This window comes from Danio rerio, chromosome 24, assembly GCF_052040795.2.
Source record: "Danio rerio strain M-AB ecotype USA chromosome 24, GRCz13ab, whole genome shotgun sequence".
NCBI lineage: Eukaryota > Metazoa > Chordata > Actinopteri > Cypriniformes > Danionidae > Danio > Danio rerio.
The window spans coordinates 27,401,884-27,416,348 of record NC_141044.1 but is presented as its reverse complement, the minus strand read 5'-3'; the positions used below and the strand labels follow the sequence as shown (position 1 = coordinate 27,416,348).

At 37.2% G+C, this 14,465-nt stretch overlaps 1 protein-coding gene and 1 long non-coding RNA gene across 12 annotated transcripts in view; one reads left to right on the top strand and one right to left on the bottom strand.

Moving 5' to 3' along the window:
• Positions 1-14,465, top strand: part of rps6ka3b (ribosomal protein S6 kinase A3b) — a 94,496-nt gene that overhangs the window by 40,804 nt on the left and 39,227 nt on the right. For 8 of the 11 annotated variants that reach the window (XR_015524240.1, XR_015524239.1, XR_015524238.1 and 5 more), the window contains 1 exon segment: positions 13,308-13,424. Coding sequence is in view for 4 of the 11 variants with exons in the window: in XM_087307976.1 (XP_087164102.1) it covers positions 13,308-13,424 (117 nt within the window). In the remaining 7 variants the exon portion in view is untranslated. 11 annotated transcript variants of the gene reach the window in all.
• Positions 6,644-13,722, bottom strand: LOC147838054 (uncharacterized). Its single transcript, XR_015525028.1, has 3 exons — positions 11,554-13,722; positions 9,394-11,267; positions 6,644-9,268 (listed from the first exon to the last, which is right to left on the bottom strand). It is a non-coding gene; the product is annotated as an uncharacterized LOC147838054 (long non-coding RNA).

Below are 14,465 nucleotides of genomic sequence, written 5' to 3'. Positions count from 1 at the left end.
GTCAGTAATTGGGCCAAAGCCACCAAATCATAGTGTATTTGTCATTGTGTGAGATACACTGCTCAAAACGAATAGTCGTATTTTTCACCATGAAATTAAAGTTTAAAACAATCTGACATTTGTTGAGAAGAGTCAATAATTCATGGGAAAAAATATATGGAGATTTATTTATGTACTACTGTAATACAAGTAAAGTGCAATCTTGCTGGTCATATTTGTATTGTTTATTTAATATTTCTTATCTTACCACAAGTAAACAAAAATTCTACGAAGTAACATGCATGAAAAAAAATTATTCTTAGTGGCCTTGCTAGAGATTACAAGTCTTCCATTTGCTCTTCCATAAGCGTGTTTTTGCACTTGGAAGTGAAAGTTTTGCTTTATTAAAACAGGTGATTAGTTATTGTGCTCTAAGCGATCTACATATATATGCTTAAACTTGATTGGTTAGATGATGCAAATTAAACGGACCTAGTTTACCCCTTTTTTAAGATTTAACATCAATATTATGGTTCTTCTGAGTGTGCCAGTTTAGGTTCAGTTCAAAACACAATTCAGATTTTTTTATTATAATGTGTTAAAAAGTGTCATTCTGGGGGCGTGTACACAGCTCGTTGATTTGGGGTCATGTTGCTTCACATGAAAATTGTTTTCTACTTTCCGCTCAACTTAACAAGGGGGTGGGGCCAAGAGCTCCCCAGCTTTGTGTATGGCAACAGACAGGCAGACAGAGAGAAGCAACATGAGTGAGAGGACCAGCATTCAGCCGTACATGTAGACTTTGACATAGACCAAGCAGATACTATTGTTGAGGAACCAATAATGTGCCAGAATGTGTCACAGTGGTAGTTGCAAAATCATTTGTGTCTTTGTATAGTTTTACAGCCGCTATGTAACGATGCATGCATCATCTGTATAGGGATGTAATGATTAACCGGTTTCACTATTAATCATGCTTTAATTCGTCACGGTTAATTAATCATAAAGGCTTCTCAACACCGTGTTTTTGCATGGAACAAAACTGCATCAACTAAACAAAGTTTTGCAAACTGTGTGCTAGTTTAAGGTTCCGAGATTGTACACCAAGACTAATAACCACGCACACTGGATTAAATTTGACTGAGGCTATAACTAAGCAGGTCCGTTATTTCCAATGGAGGGAACGCGGGCGCGAGGCAACACGCTCACACTGTCCAGCCGCACCTAGTTAAGATGACAGGGAGCTTCTGTAACCCCGGAAAATGCAAACGGCTGAAGTTTAAGGAAGACGCAATGAAAAGTATTTTCGCAAACCCACCTAAAGTTGCAAACAGTGGCGATGATAAGAGCGCTCATTTTTCAAGAGCGCCCAATTCGCAAGGATGTTTGTTTGGTGACATTGCTTTGACTCACACGCTGAAAATGGCGGACGTGAAACAACAAACTGAGGATATGGTAATGCATGCCTGTCAATCAATATTGGTGGGCGGGGGGAACCGCACTCTTATGTCAAGTTGCAGTCGGTCTCAAAACCGCTCCAATAAACCGCTCCAATTGGTCCACTGTTTTTATGTTGTTAAATTGAAAAAAAATTCAAATTAATTAATTACTCCAGTCATTATTGTTTTATTACTATTACCAATAATAATAATATTATTGATGATTAATAATATAGTGGTTTCTAAAGAATCATGTGACTGAAGACTCTATAGCTGAAAATTCATCTTAAAAATGACTGAAATTATGAACTACTCTTGAACAGTTATTTTATAGTGCAATAACATTTCACAATTTTACAATTTGTACTGTATTTTTGATCAATAAAATAATAACAAACACAACAAAATTACAAAAATTTGTACCTAAATTTATAATTCTTACAAAATGTTAAAAAATTTGACATTAACTCAATTTAGCAATAAAAATTGCAATACTTACTTGTTTATAACCCTACTCTTAAATGTCATTTTGTCGGCCCCAGTGGTATAGTAGTTAGTGCGTCGACACATGCACTCTGGTGCTCACGATGACCCGAGTTCGATTCCTGCCTCGCAGTCCTATCTCAATTCTTCCCCTCTCTCTGCTCCCCACAATTTCCTGTCAATACTCTCTACTGTCCTGTCCAATAAAGGTGAAGAACCTATAAAAATAATTCAAAAAATTTTAAATGTCATTTTCAAAATACAACACCGCTAATAGGACTTAAAGATAAAAGATTTAATAATAATAAAATATATATATTTTTAAATTGATTTACAAAAAAAAATTTGAAGGATAATGTTGGGAGCAAAAGTTGCAAACTAAATACAAACTTGTCTTGCCCATGTGCGCCACTGCTCAACATGAATCTATTTAATGTTATCTTTATGCTCTCAGACCTTATTTCGTGCTTTACTTTAGTGCTTTATTGCAGTGGTCCCCAACCTTTTTTTCACCGCAGACTGCTCAATGCTTGACAATTTTACTGTGGACCAGGGGGAGGGGGAGTGATTAGGTTCATAGATTGGTACGCGACCATCAATCGTTTTCTCATAGGATGTCAAGCTGACAAAACATTGCTGTCACTCTGAAGTTTTATTTACGGAGAATCTTACAAAGCAATGCAATATGTTTGGGTGTATGTCTGATATAATTAGTGTACCGAAATGTGTATATTCCATACAAGCTGAAGCTGATCGGTGTGGTCACGTGACTTGCGGTGTGCTTGTGGCATGGTGCGTCTATATGGCACCTATGTCCATTGGAAATAACTTTCTTGCGTGGACTCTAGAGATGATGTAATATCCGAACAGCCCCTTTTTTAGAGTCCGCCATCATTTGCTATCTTTAGCAGTTGATCTTGCACAGACATGCTGGATTCACCTGATTTGTTGACAAATGGATTGCAGATTCATTACTTGACAGTTCCCAGGTCCTTCGCTGGGCCTTTTCCACTTAGCAAAGAAACTTCTTACTCATTTTGCTGCTTGTGGGTCAAATTTTGGTGCTGAAGTGACTGAGTTGTAAGCGAGAGATTACAATCATTTTTCAAAATAAAAGATTTTTCAAATTAAAAGAACGTTCAGACTCCGATAATATATAAAACAGAAATATTTAATGATTTCTTGTGTGGCCGGGTACCAATTGATCCTTGAACCGGTACCAGTTTGCAGCCCGGTGGTTGAGGACCACTGCTTTACTGTATTCATCTACTCTGAGTTCCCACAATGCGTCACCCCCTGATGTCTTTATGGACTTTTTTCATCTCATAATCAAGCTGTCTGGTTTATCCGTTCTGTCAAACTCTCACTTGTGTCATTCACTGCGACTGACCTTGAGATTCATCAGTACAATGAGAGAAACTGGATCCTCAAAGATCTCCCAGCTGTCTCTCTGAGGTCAGAAACCTGCTCCATTGAGTTGCATAACCTCACACACACGCACACAAAACTCACAGAGCCGTCCAAATCGGACAGAGTTCGCCTCACTCTGCTTCTGTTTACTGGCACCTGACTTATCGTAATAGGAAACCCTCTTCGTACGATGATAATGCACTCTTTTCGGAGCTGTCGGATGAGCTTGTGTCATCTAAGTGGAAAACAGTGAGTGCGGCGTCCTGTTTATGGAGCAAAGTGTTCGCCTTTCTGACTTCAAGGGCCATCCGAGCTGTTAATTGTGTTGCGCAAGCGGCTTTAGTGAAACTGACTCCCATAATTCCATACATGCAGCTGACAGGATCTGCGAGCATGGAGAGGTGGAAAATAGAGTTGGGGTGGATTGTATGTTCCTCTTTGGAGAATCCCATAAGCCGGTATTGTCCCTCGGCAATGTCCTCTTGAGTAATCAATGGTGTAAAAAGGAAATTGGCTTTCCTATGATGAACTGATATATTGGTCTGACTCATTATTCAGACAAATTTTGGAGAATTTCCCCCTTGTATTGAGTATTTGGACTTTGAACAATGGATAATACTCATTTTCTTTTTTCCAAATCAATGTTTTTGATCAGGTTGCCCCAGTTTGTACTCGTGTTTTTCTGTGTGAAAATAATGATACAATATAAAATACATTTGATTTCATTTTTAGACATAAAAAATATGAAAACATATTTAAATAAAATATCTTAAGTTATGTGCATATATAACTAATCTAAATTTGTGTGTTAAATGATTAATATATATTACAATATTTGATATTAATTATACCTTTTAAAAATATATTTAATTACCAGTTTCCTTTAGTTCTTTTCTCATTTACTCAACTTTTGTGAAAAAGCTGTTCTATGACTTAAAGAGGTTGTCAGTGATACTAAAAAAATCTTTAGTTAAGTCTGGAATTTACGCAGTGACCCTTTCGCTGTGACTAATTTTTAAACCATAACAACAAATTTGCTCTAAACAACGCAAAAGCAGTCAATTTTCACTTGTTAGTGAAACATGTGTCCCAATAGTATTTTTAGCAACATGGCACATATAAATTTCTGTCATCATCTCAAAAAAGTTGACCCTTTAAGATTTTCTAGAGATGCAAGTTCTAAAACAAATCTTTTTTTTGTGGCTATTCAAAAACATTTGTCTGTAAAACTTGTATATCAAAAGAAAAAATTTAATTATAAAATATAAACATATACATAAACATATACATATACATATACATACATACATACATACATGCATACATGCATACATACATACATATATATATATATATATATATATATATATATATATATATATATATATATATATATATATATATATATATATATATATATATATATATATATATATATATATATATATATATATAGCCGGTTTACATCAAATACATTAAAAAAATTAGTTTAACTATTGTTTACTACCATTGCCTCAAATTTATATAAAACATTGTTCTCCATTTTTATGATCTAGGCGCAAAGTCTGACAAGCATGGCAAAAAAGCATTAAGGGCATGTGCAAATCCGCTTTTGCAATTTTTTTGCCTGTTTTCGTCAAATAATGAATAAAAATTCAGTTAAAAATAAAATATTGCTTACTACCTTTTGCCTCAAGTTCATAAAAAACATTGACTGAAGAAATTAGTTTTTCTCTAATGGAGGGTTTTGAGTCTGTACAAATACATATAAATGTAAACAGGAACATAAAAGCTAAAAGTTTAAAACATTGCAAAATCTTGTAGAATCCCAAAAAATACAAATGCTGCATTCTCAAAATTGTGAATGCTGTTTCTTCAAACTACTTATTTAAAATGAGCTAAAAAAAAACAAATTTTTTAGCTTTTTGGGCATAACTTAATTGATTTATGTTCAATCTACTTCCAACTTTGTAAAAACTATAAAGATAATTCCTTGATATAGTGCCAACACAAATCGATTATGTGGAACCCAGTGTTTTTTACAGTGATGTGGCACTCAAGTTACTGATTAAGGAATAAAACGTGTATACAGCACTGTAAAACCCCAAAAGTTTCATACCATTTGAGGAAACCGATTGCAACAAACCATTTAAGTTCAAAAACTAATCCTAATAATGAGTACTGTGAACTTAATCCATTTGAGTAAATGAAGCAATTTGAGCACAGTAAAACCCAATAAATGAAGAGAACTTAAATCAACTAAGCACCATAAAACATTTAAGTTAAAGTAATGAGGTATTTAATTCACTCTTTACCTTTAACACTGAGTTCAAAACTTTTTTCAAATGAGTAGAATTAACTTTCAGTAAATTTTGAGTTAGCTACACTCATTTCATTTGATAAAGTTGACTGTTGGGTTTTACAGCTTTAAAATGTTAGCTAATTCTATCATTAAACACAAACATCATAATACATGCCAACCATCCCCATTGATTTAGTTTTGCATAGCAGTGGTGGTGTTTTGTGCATGGATTTAATTAAAGGCTCAGTGTGTGTTCAGCACACCTCTGCTCTCAGTTTGAAGGCGACAGATCATTCTTCCACTGCACCACTGGACTTTACACAACAGGTGCTGTTAATCTCAGCCGCAGCTCAACATCCTGAGCGCACATTTGTGTGTATGTGTGTGTTTGTGACTGGTCAGCTGTGAGCGTGTATGGGGATCTCCAGCCATTGGTGACTTTTCAGAGGGGAATCTCCCAGTTTGGCTTAAACAGTACCTCCTTCAGAACTTGGGCTTCCCTCCCTCTGACTGTCATCTTCCTTACAACTTTTGGCATATATTGGCTCAGTTGGACGTGTTTCTCTGGACTTGTGGGGCAGGAGCGGTATGGCGGCCACTAAGCCCTGGACACTTGTTTTCGGGGAGCCGATGATCCGCGTGCTGCAGTGTAGACTGAAGGCTCTGCGGAGGCTGTTTCAGAGGCCACCGGAAAGATCCACACACAGGACGGTGAGTGCTGTACTCTGTGCTGTACTCTGGACACTGCGGACAGTGATCGGGTTTCCACTTGACTCCAGAGCTGACGTGTACCTCAGGAAGGGAAGAATCTGACGCTCACTTATAGCTTGCTTGGGAAAACAGGCTTTAAAATTGTTCAATTGTTGTTATATTGTTTTTCTATGTTATTCATCATTATGTGTTAAGTGAGTCTATGGGTAATATGTTTAATTTTGTAAGCAGGTTGTAAAATGGAATAATAAATATAAATAATAAAATTAAATATAAATACAAAATATATTAATAAAGTACTGGTTGTATGTAAGAGAACAGGCTTCATAAATGTATAAAAAGAGATAAGATAGATGTTAATATATGTAATATTATTGTTTTAATGTAATCTTGAGTGTCTTTTTTTTAATAAAATATTACAGAAAGGTCAAGTTATTATGGAAAACATTTTTTAAAAATGTAAAAAAAAAAAATAGTCAGCCTTCAGTCTAGAGACATTGTCCAGTATTTCTCTGTTATAATCAGGAGATCACAATAATTAACCTAGAAAAAGCCAAAGCAACGCAAACACTACCAGATTACTGTTGTGTATGCCATAAGGAATAACACTTAACGCATGGAGGCCTTTCTTCTTCTTTCTGTTCACTGAACTAGTCTGCAGTAATGAAAACAGGAGACTCACTAGAAACAAACAGATGGCCAATCAAAAAGTAACTCAGGGTTATACAAAGAGTGGCCAACACAAAATGTATACATTCCTTATATGCGAGTACCACCTCAAACTTAAGACAATACAATTACTATGGTATAAATGCAGCACTACAACATACAAAAGAGAGAGATCGACTTAGAATGTCACCTAACAGTTTAATAATAATTTGATCTGCTGTAGTTAGAAATTATGAGTTTTTCTCCTTTAAAAGCGTATTATGCAGTCTCTGTCGCCATCTTGTGGATGGACAATGTCAGCCATCTTTGCTCTGCTCAAAGACAGGCTAATGGCTGCCGACACACTATCTCTGAAATTATAAATATTTAAAATAGGCACTATCCTTATAAATAAACTGCGTAGTTGCAGTCTAAACAACTTCATTTTTGCCTATAAAAGCCTCAAAAGTACATTTTGTTGCCCAACAGCTGCAATATTCGTCAAATTGTTGTGAGTTTATTGAGCTGCTGTTACTCTATGTTGATGGAATAATACAGAAGGGTGAGGAGGCTGTAGGAGTTCTGATATTGCAGAATATTGCGCTGCTATCATAAACAAACGAAATAAAACAAATAAGACTTTCTCCAGAAGAAAAAATATTATCAGACATACTATGAAAATTTACTGTATATGTATACATTCATACTTAGTGTCCCACCATTGATGATATACAGCCAGATAGCACTACTACGAGTGTGATATTGAAATCACAAATTGATGCAAAACCTTGAAATATGACAGTGTTTAGTAAGAGACGTGATTTTCTTTAGCTCTGTGAGTGTGTGTGTGTTGTGCGTTTGTATGTGTCATCCAGGTGCTCTTTAAGTCACTGATTACATAGTGCACGCACATCCTGTATTGTCACCATCTGTACTCTGAATCACAGTCAGTAAAACACCACGAGCACACAACGCCTCCATCACACTCACACACACTGCAGGGCAACAGACAACAGCCATTCATTCATGGATCTGATTTCTAGTTTGAAACAGTCCAACTTAAATGCCACTTCTTGCATTTCTATCATCTTCCGCTTGGCCCCCAAAGCGATAGCAGCTCGTTCTCAATATGAAGGATCAGTTTCCATTCTTGGTGGCATTGAGATGAGGTGTGAATTATGCTCAGCAAGAGCGAGGAAAGAGGCGGGAGCTGCTACTTCTTGAATGCTTGGATGTGTTTAATACAGTGTAGGTAAACAGATTCATGAATTGATTCCATTATTTCCTCTTCAGCAAAACAGAGCTTTGTAGACTTCTGGATGCTTCCACAGAAGAGCCGAACCTTCTCCATGCTATACAGCAAGATCTGAAGTGTAGTCCATTTGGGTCTCTATCTATCTCGCCAGACCTTCCTTCAGGGAAATACGCAACTTAGGTGCTAGACACAGTTTCCCCAGACTGGACTAGCCTAAGAGGGCGACACGTCACACGATAGATCTGCCTGTGGGGATTCAGGAAGTGACAGAGAGGTTAAAAACGATACCAGGGCTGGCCGGACCTCATGGCAGGATGCTGGCCGCTCTGAGGGAGCCCAGGCTGACACCATGCCAGACTGATTTGGGCTGGAACAGGATGGAGGATTCGCTGGCCTCACTTCCACATCGTTCACCGTGGGACTCAGAGGTATTTATGGCTCTGGCGGCTTTAGAGATAACACTGGAGACGGGTGGAAATTGGGGTTCATCGAGGAGGTGGACTTTACGCAAGTGATTGTAGAAAATCTTGGAGCATGTTATGGATTTTTGCCTTTGTTGTATAAAGTAGAAAACAGAATGCTGTGGGCAATAATTAATGTTCGCTCTGATGACAGTTCGTGCTCAAAGTGCCTTGGCTTTTGGCAGTTCAATCAAATGACTCATTATGCAGATTTGGTATTGATTATGATTCATTTGTCATTCTCCGAATTGAAGGCTGCGTGCATTGCAAACACATTGCGCTTGTGAAGTGTGTATACTTGCACATTTTGGCAGGGTTTTTTCAGCAGGTTTGCATATATTGGCCCCTATCATACACTCGGCACAATAAGGTGCAAGACGTGTTTCTATGACTTATTGCAATTTTCAAACCATAATTTTCCTGTTTTCCGCCACATTGTTTAAATAGCAAATTCATTTGCGCCACTTTGTGGACTTGGGGTGTTTTCGTCTAGATAAGAGGAGTGTTAAGGCCCATTGTTGACTCGTTGCTATTTTGAGAATCTAAAATAGAATGCGCTATAGACCAGCTTAGAGCAGGTCTAAAGTCCAGCGCAGAGCGTGTCTGTTGTGCACCTCATTTAAATGTTGTTTAATACACACAAGATGTACAGCAATACACAAATATGTTTACAAATGAAAAAGAATTAAAGCATTAAAATATTACAAAAATTATTATTTTCCACATAAATATAAAAACCACTGCTTTCATGCCTTCTTCGTCTTGGGAGGCTTTTTTAGTCAATTCATGACAATTTGCTTTTGTGTAATGTTATTAGTAGTAGTAGTATTATTTATCATATCCATATTTATATTTGTTTTATTAAAAACAAGCTTAGATTAGCCCACCTTTCAGGTTTGAGCACACTTCGTTATTCTTCATTTATTCGTTTGCTGGAAATTAGAACTGAATTTAGAAACAGTTTTGAAACAACTCATTATATTTCATTATAAAATGAAATAAATTATATTAAGGCTTTTGGATGTCTGTGCATACAACACGTTTCCTTATCCACGAAAGAGAGTGAAAGTGAAAGTAAAGATTGAAGAAACCTATTCTCTTGTTCTCAAGCTGCAGATGGTCTGTTTAACTGTTTTCTCGCTAGTGAAGCGTTCAGTTTTTTTCACTTACAAAGTCCACCAGGTAAATAGCACATGCACCATGGTGTGAAGCAACTGACTCTTAAAAGGAAATGGGAGATTAGACTCTGATTGGTTTATTCTTAAAACACACCTATAGCCCCACACGGAATCTGCACATGCAAATTTCCATTTTACCCCATTATTGAGTCTATTTATTTACTTGTGTAAATTTACATTTATTATATTTATTTATTGTTACTTTTTAAAATTATTTCAGTGTAGATTTTTTTTAATTTACAACAAAAACGGTGGTTCTAGGCTTTCAGGTTTAAAATAATATCCTTGTGGATAATAAAAGAGATAATTAGAAAAATGTATTTATATTACATCGAAGGCTTGACTGGCCCCAGTAATACGCTCCATAATTTGTTGTTCTTGTTTTGTCTCCGTTTCTTTTGTGTTTGTGCAACAACATCCGGCTTAGTGTTGACACCTTGTGGGCAAACTTTTTAGTGGAAAAACACACGGGCAAGCATACATGCATTATATGTTCAGTTTCAAAAACAGGCCGATGCTTATGCAATACAGACATCAATCAGCTCCCTAACTTTCTATGTTGTGAATCAGTATGCTGTGTACAGAAATTTGTGTAGAGCAATGGTCTCAAACTCAATTCCTGGAGGTATGAAGCTCTGCAGATTATATCTTCAACCACCTCACACCTGCTTAATTGTTTCTTGAATAGTCTTGAACCCTTTGATTAGGGTTGGAGCAAAACTGTGCAGAGCTGCGACCCTCCAGGAATTCAGTTTGAGACCCATATATAGGGTAAGGACAGTATTGCTCACATAGGGACATTGATAATGACAACAAAGTTGAACGAAGCTACTTTTGGCACTTATAAAAAACAACAGAACTGATTCAGACATTGATGTTTTAATGTTATTAAAAGAGCATTTATACTTTAAAGCTTTGGTTTATTTACCCTCAACAATTCCACCAGCTACCAGGTCTTTAAATTGCGTTGTTGGCTTTTCAATGAGTGAGCCTGCACCGTCTAAGGACGGAGCACAACATGAAAGTATAAGACAAAACAAACAAAATATGAAATCAAAATTTATTGAGTTTAAATGAAAGAAAAGAAAATACAATTAACTACCCTAACTACCTAACACAAAAACAGAGATCAAAAACTTTTACAAATAAACTGGCATCAGACTTCTTACTATCCCAATATTATATACAATATTTACAAACTATTTACAAAAACAAGTAACCAAATTTGAGGGACAATCCAAAAAATCAGTGTCAAACAAGCAAAGTAGGCAAGGTACTAGATGAAGTTGAATTCGCCCTGCTTTGACTAAACCCTTGCAACTTCTAGTTTATATGATTCTAATGATCAGAGTGATTTGTTAAGTTTGTATTCACTGAGTGTACCTGTAATGTGTTGAAGTCCTAGGACATTTAAGATTTATAGACAAGTAATTATACTATAAAATCTATTCAGAATGTAACTGGGAGCCAGTGGTCAGAATCCTGGCCGCAGCATTCTGGATGAGCTGCAAATGTCTCCCTGTCGTTTTGGGAGGCCCAGTGAGGAGTCCATTACAGTAATCCACCCTGCTGCTGATAAAAGCATGAACAAGTTTCTCTAAGTCCTCACTGCAGACAAAGCATCTAATTCGTGCAATGTTTTTGAGATGATAGTATGCTGATGTGGTTACAGCTTTGACATGACTACTGAAACTCATATCTGACTCTATATGACTCTGTATCTAGTATTTTAATTTAAAAAAAACTTACACTTTTAAAATTCTATAAGCCAATCCAGAGCAAGAAACCAGTCTGAAGTGGCCTATCAAGACACTTTTTAGGCAGAGCAGAGAGACAGATGATAGATAAAATATCCCAATCATTGGGTTGTAACACAATATACTGACACTGAGAGGAAGAAACTGTTGATTAAAGTCTTTTTTTTATCTGAACACAGAAATATTCTCTGTTTAATAATCTTCCGCTCAAACCACTGAAGGCCTATGGTCTGTTTTTTGGTACATTTCTGGACCTCAACCTGAGTCTGAAACCTTGCTGTCTACGGAGAATGAAAGAGCTCTCTGATTTCACCGAAATATTTTAATTTGTGTTCTGAAGACGAAAAAAGTGTGTGTAAGTAATTAATAACATAACCTTTAAAAATGGCCTACACCCTAATCAGGGAGCTCATTGAGACGCACCCATGGTGTCAACCAGATGCTGAATTTACTTCAGTCAGTCACCCAAAATATAATCATGATTTTTTTTTTTTATCTAATTTCGTTTAAACATAATGTGTGTTGTCATAGTGGAGCATTGTTTGGGTCTCAATACACTGAGTGATAAAGGACCCTCTGTGCCCATAAACTTTGATGAGAGACAACTCGGCCGCTACGCCAACATAGCATGACATCATCTCACTGTGTGGAGATGGAACGCTGATGGATCAGTGAGGGAGACAAAGAGAAATGGCTGGAAAGAGAGAGAGAGAGAGAGAGAGTGGGAGGAAAGAAGAGCTTGAACGTTGAGTCTTTAGTCACCCTTCTCCACATGATAGAGCAGGAGGATTGGGGGCGGCATCATGGTAACCGTGTGGGAAGCTGCCCGTCACACCATCTCCTCTACTGAGTTTCGTCTTCTAGTCTCTCAGTGTGCATCAGAAGTCCAGTAACAGGCACCCGTGGCAGGGGCATCGAGGGTTTCAAGCCCTCCTCCCTCCCGCAGGCATGGAGCATGGGGATGAGCCCCAAGTTGGGCCCGGAAATATGTTGGACATGACGGGGCATTGCTGTGATGTGCGTGGCGTGGGTGAGAGTGATGCGTTTGTGACTGTATTCCATTCGTGTATTTAGTGATTTGGGTGTATTGTTGGTTTCTGGTGAATTTCAGTAGTGTTTTCTCTCTAGCGGTCTATCACTGTAGTATTTAATACATGCTTCTGAGCACGCAACTGTTTTTTCTTCTTCACATTTTCTTTCCATGTTGTCATATTTGTATTTTAATGTATGTTTGTATCTGTCAGGATATGTTAATTCTGTCTCTAGACTGTTTTGCCTAGTGATGATTTGCCTAGTTAATTAAAGGTTAAATGTTCATACTTTTTAATAAGTTTTCATTAGTTCATGTAATTACTATTATAAATTATGAATGAACCACGCTGGTATTGGTCATAGTGGATGTAAATTTCAACATTTACTAATACGTTATTAAGATCTAATGTGGTGTTAATACATTTTATTTAATACACCATAAGTTAACTAGGACTAACAATAAGCAACTGTATTTTCGTTGACTGATGTTGACAAGTATGACTAAGTATTGCAATAATTGTATTTCTTGTATTGTACAAATAATTGTTAATTTAATAAATAAAAATGTATTTATTTATTATAAATTTCTGCCGTCAATTTTGTTCGCTGATGTAACTGACTCTTTGTTTTCTTCTTGTTGTTTTCTCTCCAGGAAGAAGTGTCTGTTAAAGAGATCAACATCACACATCTTGTTAAAGAGGGCTCAGAGAAGGCCGACCCACAGCAGTTTGAGCTCCGTAAAGTGCTCGGACAAGGCTCTTTTGGAAAGGTACATCACATCAGGGTTGTACTGTGAAGTGTGTTTACACAGTATATACAGTATGTAAAGGCAGAGCATAGATCAGTGCTGTTTTTGTTATATAAATGTATTAAACTGTTTTTGATAACTTAAAAAATGCATATTGTTGGCACAATAGCTTAGTGGTCAGTGCGCTGACATATGGTGAAGTAGCGCTTTAGGGCGTACCGAGTTCAAATCCCGGCTTTAGGACATTTCCAATCCCTACCCCCTCTCTCTCACACTTCTCTTTCAGTCTGAAATACTGTCCTATCCACTTAATAAAGGCAAAAATGAAAAATAAAATACATATCTGCATATTTTAGGTTTAGGTCGTAATTGAAGTTTTGGTTCAAGAAGTAAAATAAATGCTGAGGTGGTTCGGGCATCTGTTTCTGATGCCTCCTGGACGCCTACATAGGGAGGTGTTCCATGCATGTCCCACCGGGAGGCTGCCTCAGGGAAGACCCAGGACACGCTGGAGGGACTATGTCTCTCGGCTGGCCTGGGAACGCCTTGGGATCTCCCCGGAGGAGCTGGAGGAAGTTTCTGGGGATAGGGAAGTTTGGGGTTCTCTTCTAAGACTGCTGCTCTCGCGACCCGGCCCCGGAAAAGCGGCAGAAGATGAATGAATGAATGAACCCCCTAGATTTTTACGAATTTTTTTTTTTTCTTTTTCTTTTTTTGCAATAAAATGTGGTGGTAATTCCCAGAAATTTGCTGACAATTTTGCATATATATATGCAAAATTGTGCATATTTGTTGTATATAACATATACAGTCAGAACTTTTACCCCCCTGAATTATTAGCCCCCCTGTTTATTCATTCATTTATTTTCTTGTCGGCTTAGTCCCTTTATTAACCCGGTGTCTCCACAGCGGAATGAACCGCCAACTTATCCAGCAAGGTTTTTACGCAGCAGATGCCCTTCCAGCCGCAACCCATCTCTGGGAAACATCCAGACACACACACTCATGTACTACGGACAATTTAGCTTACCCAATTCACCTGTACCACATGTCTTTGGACTT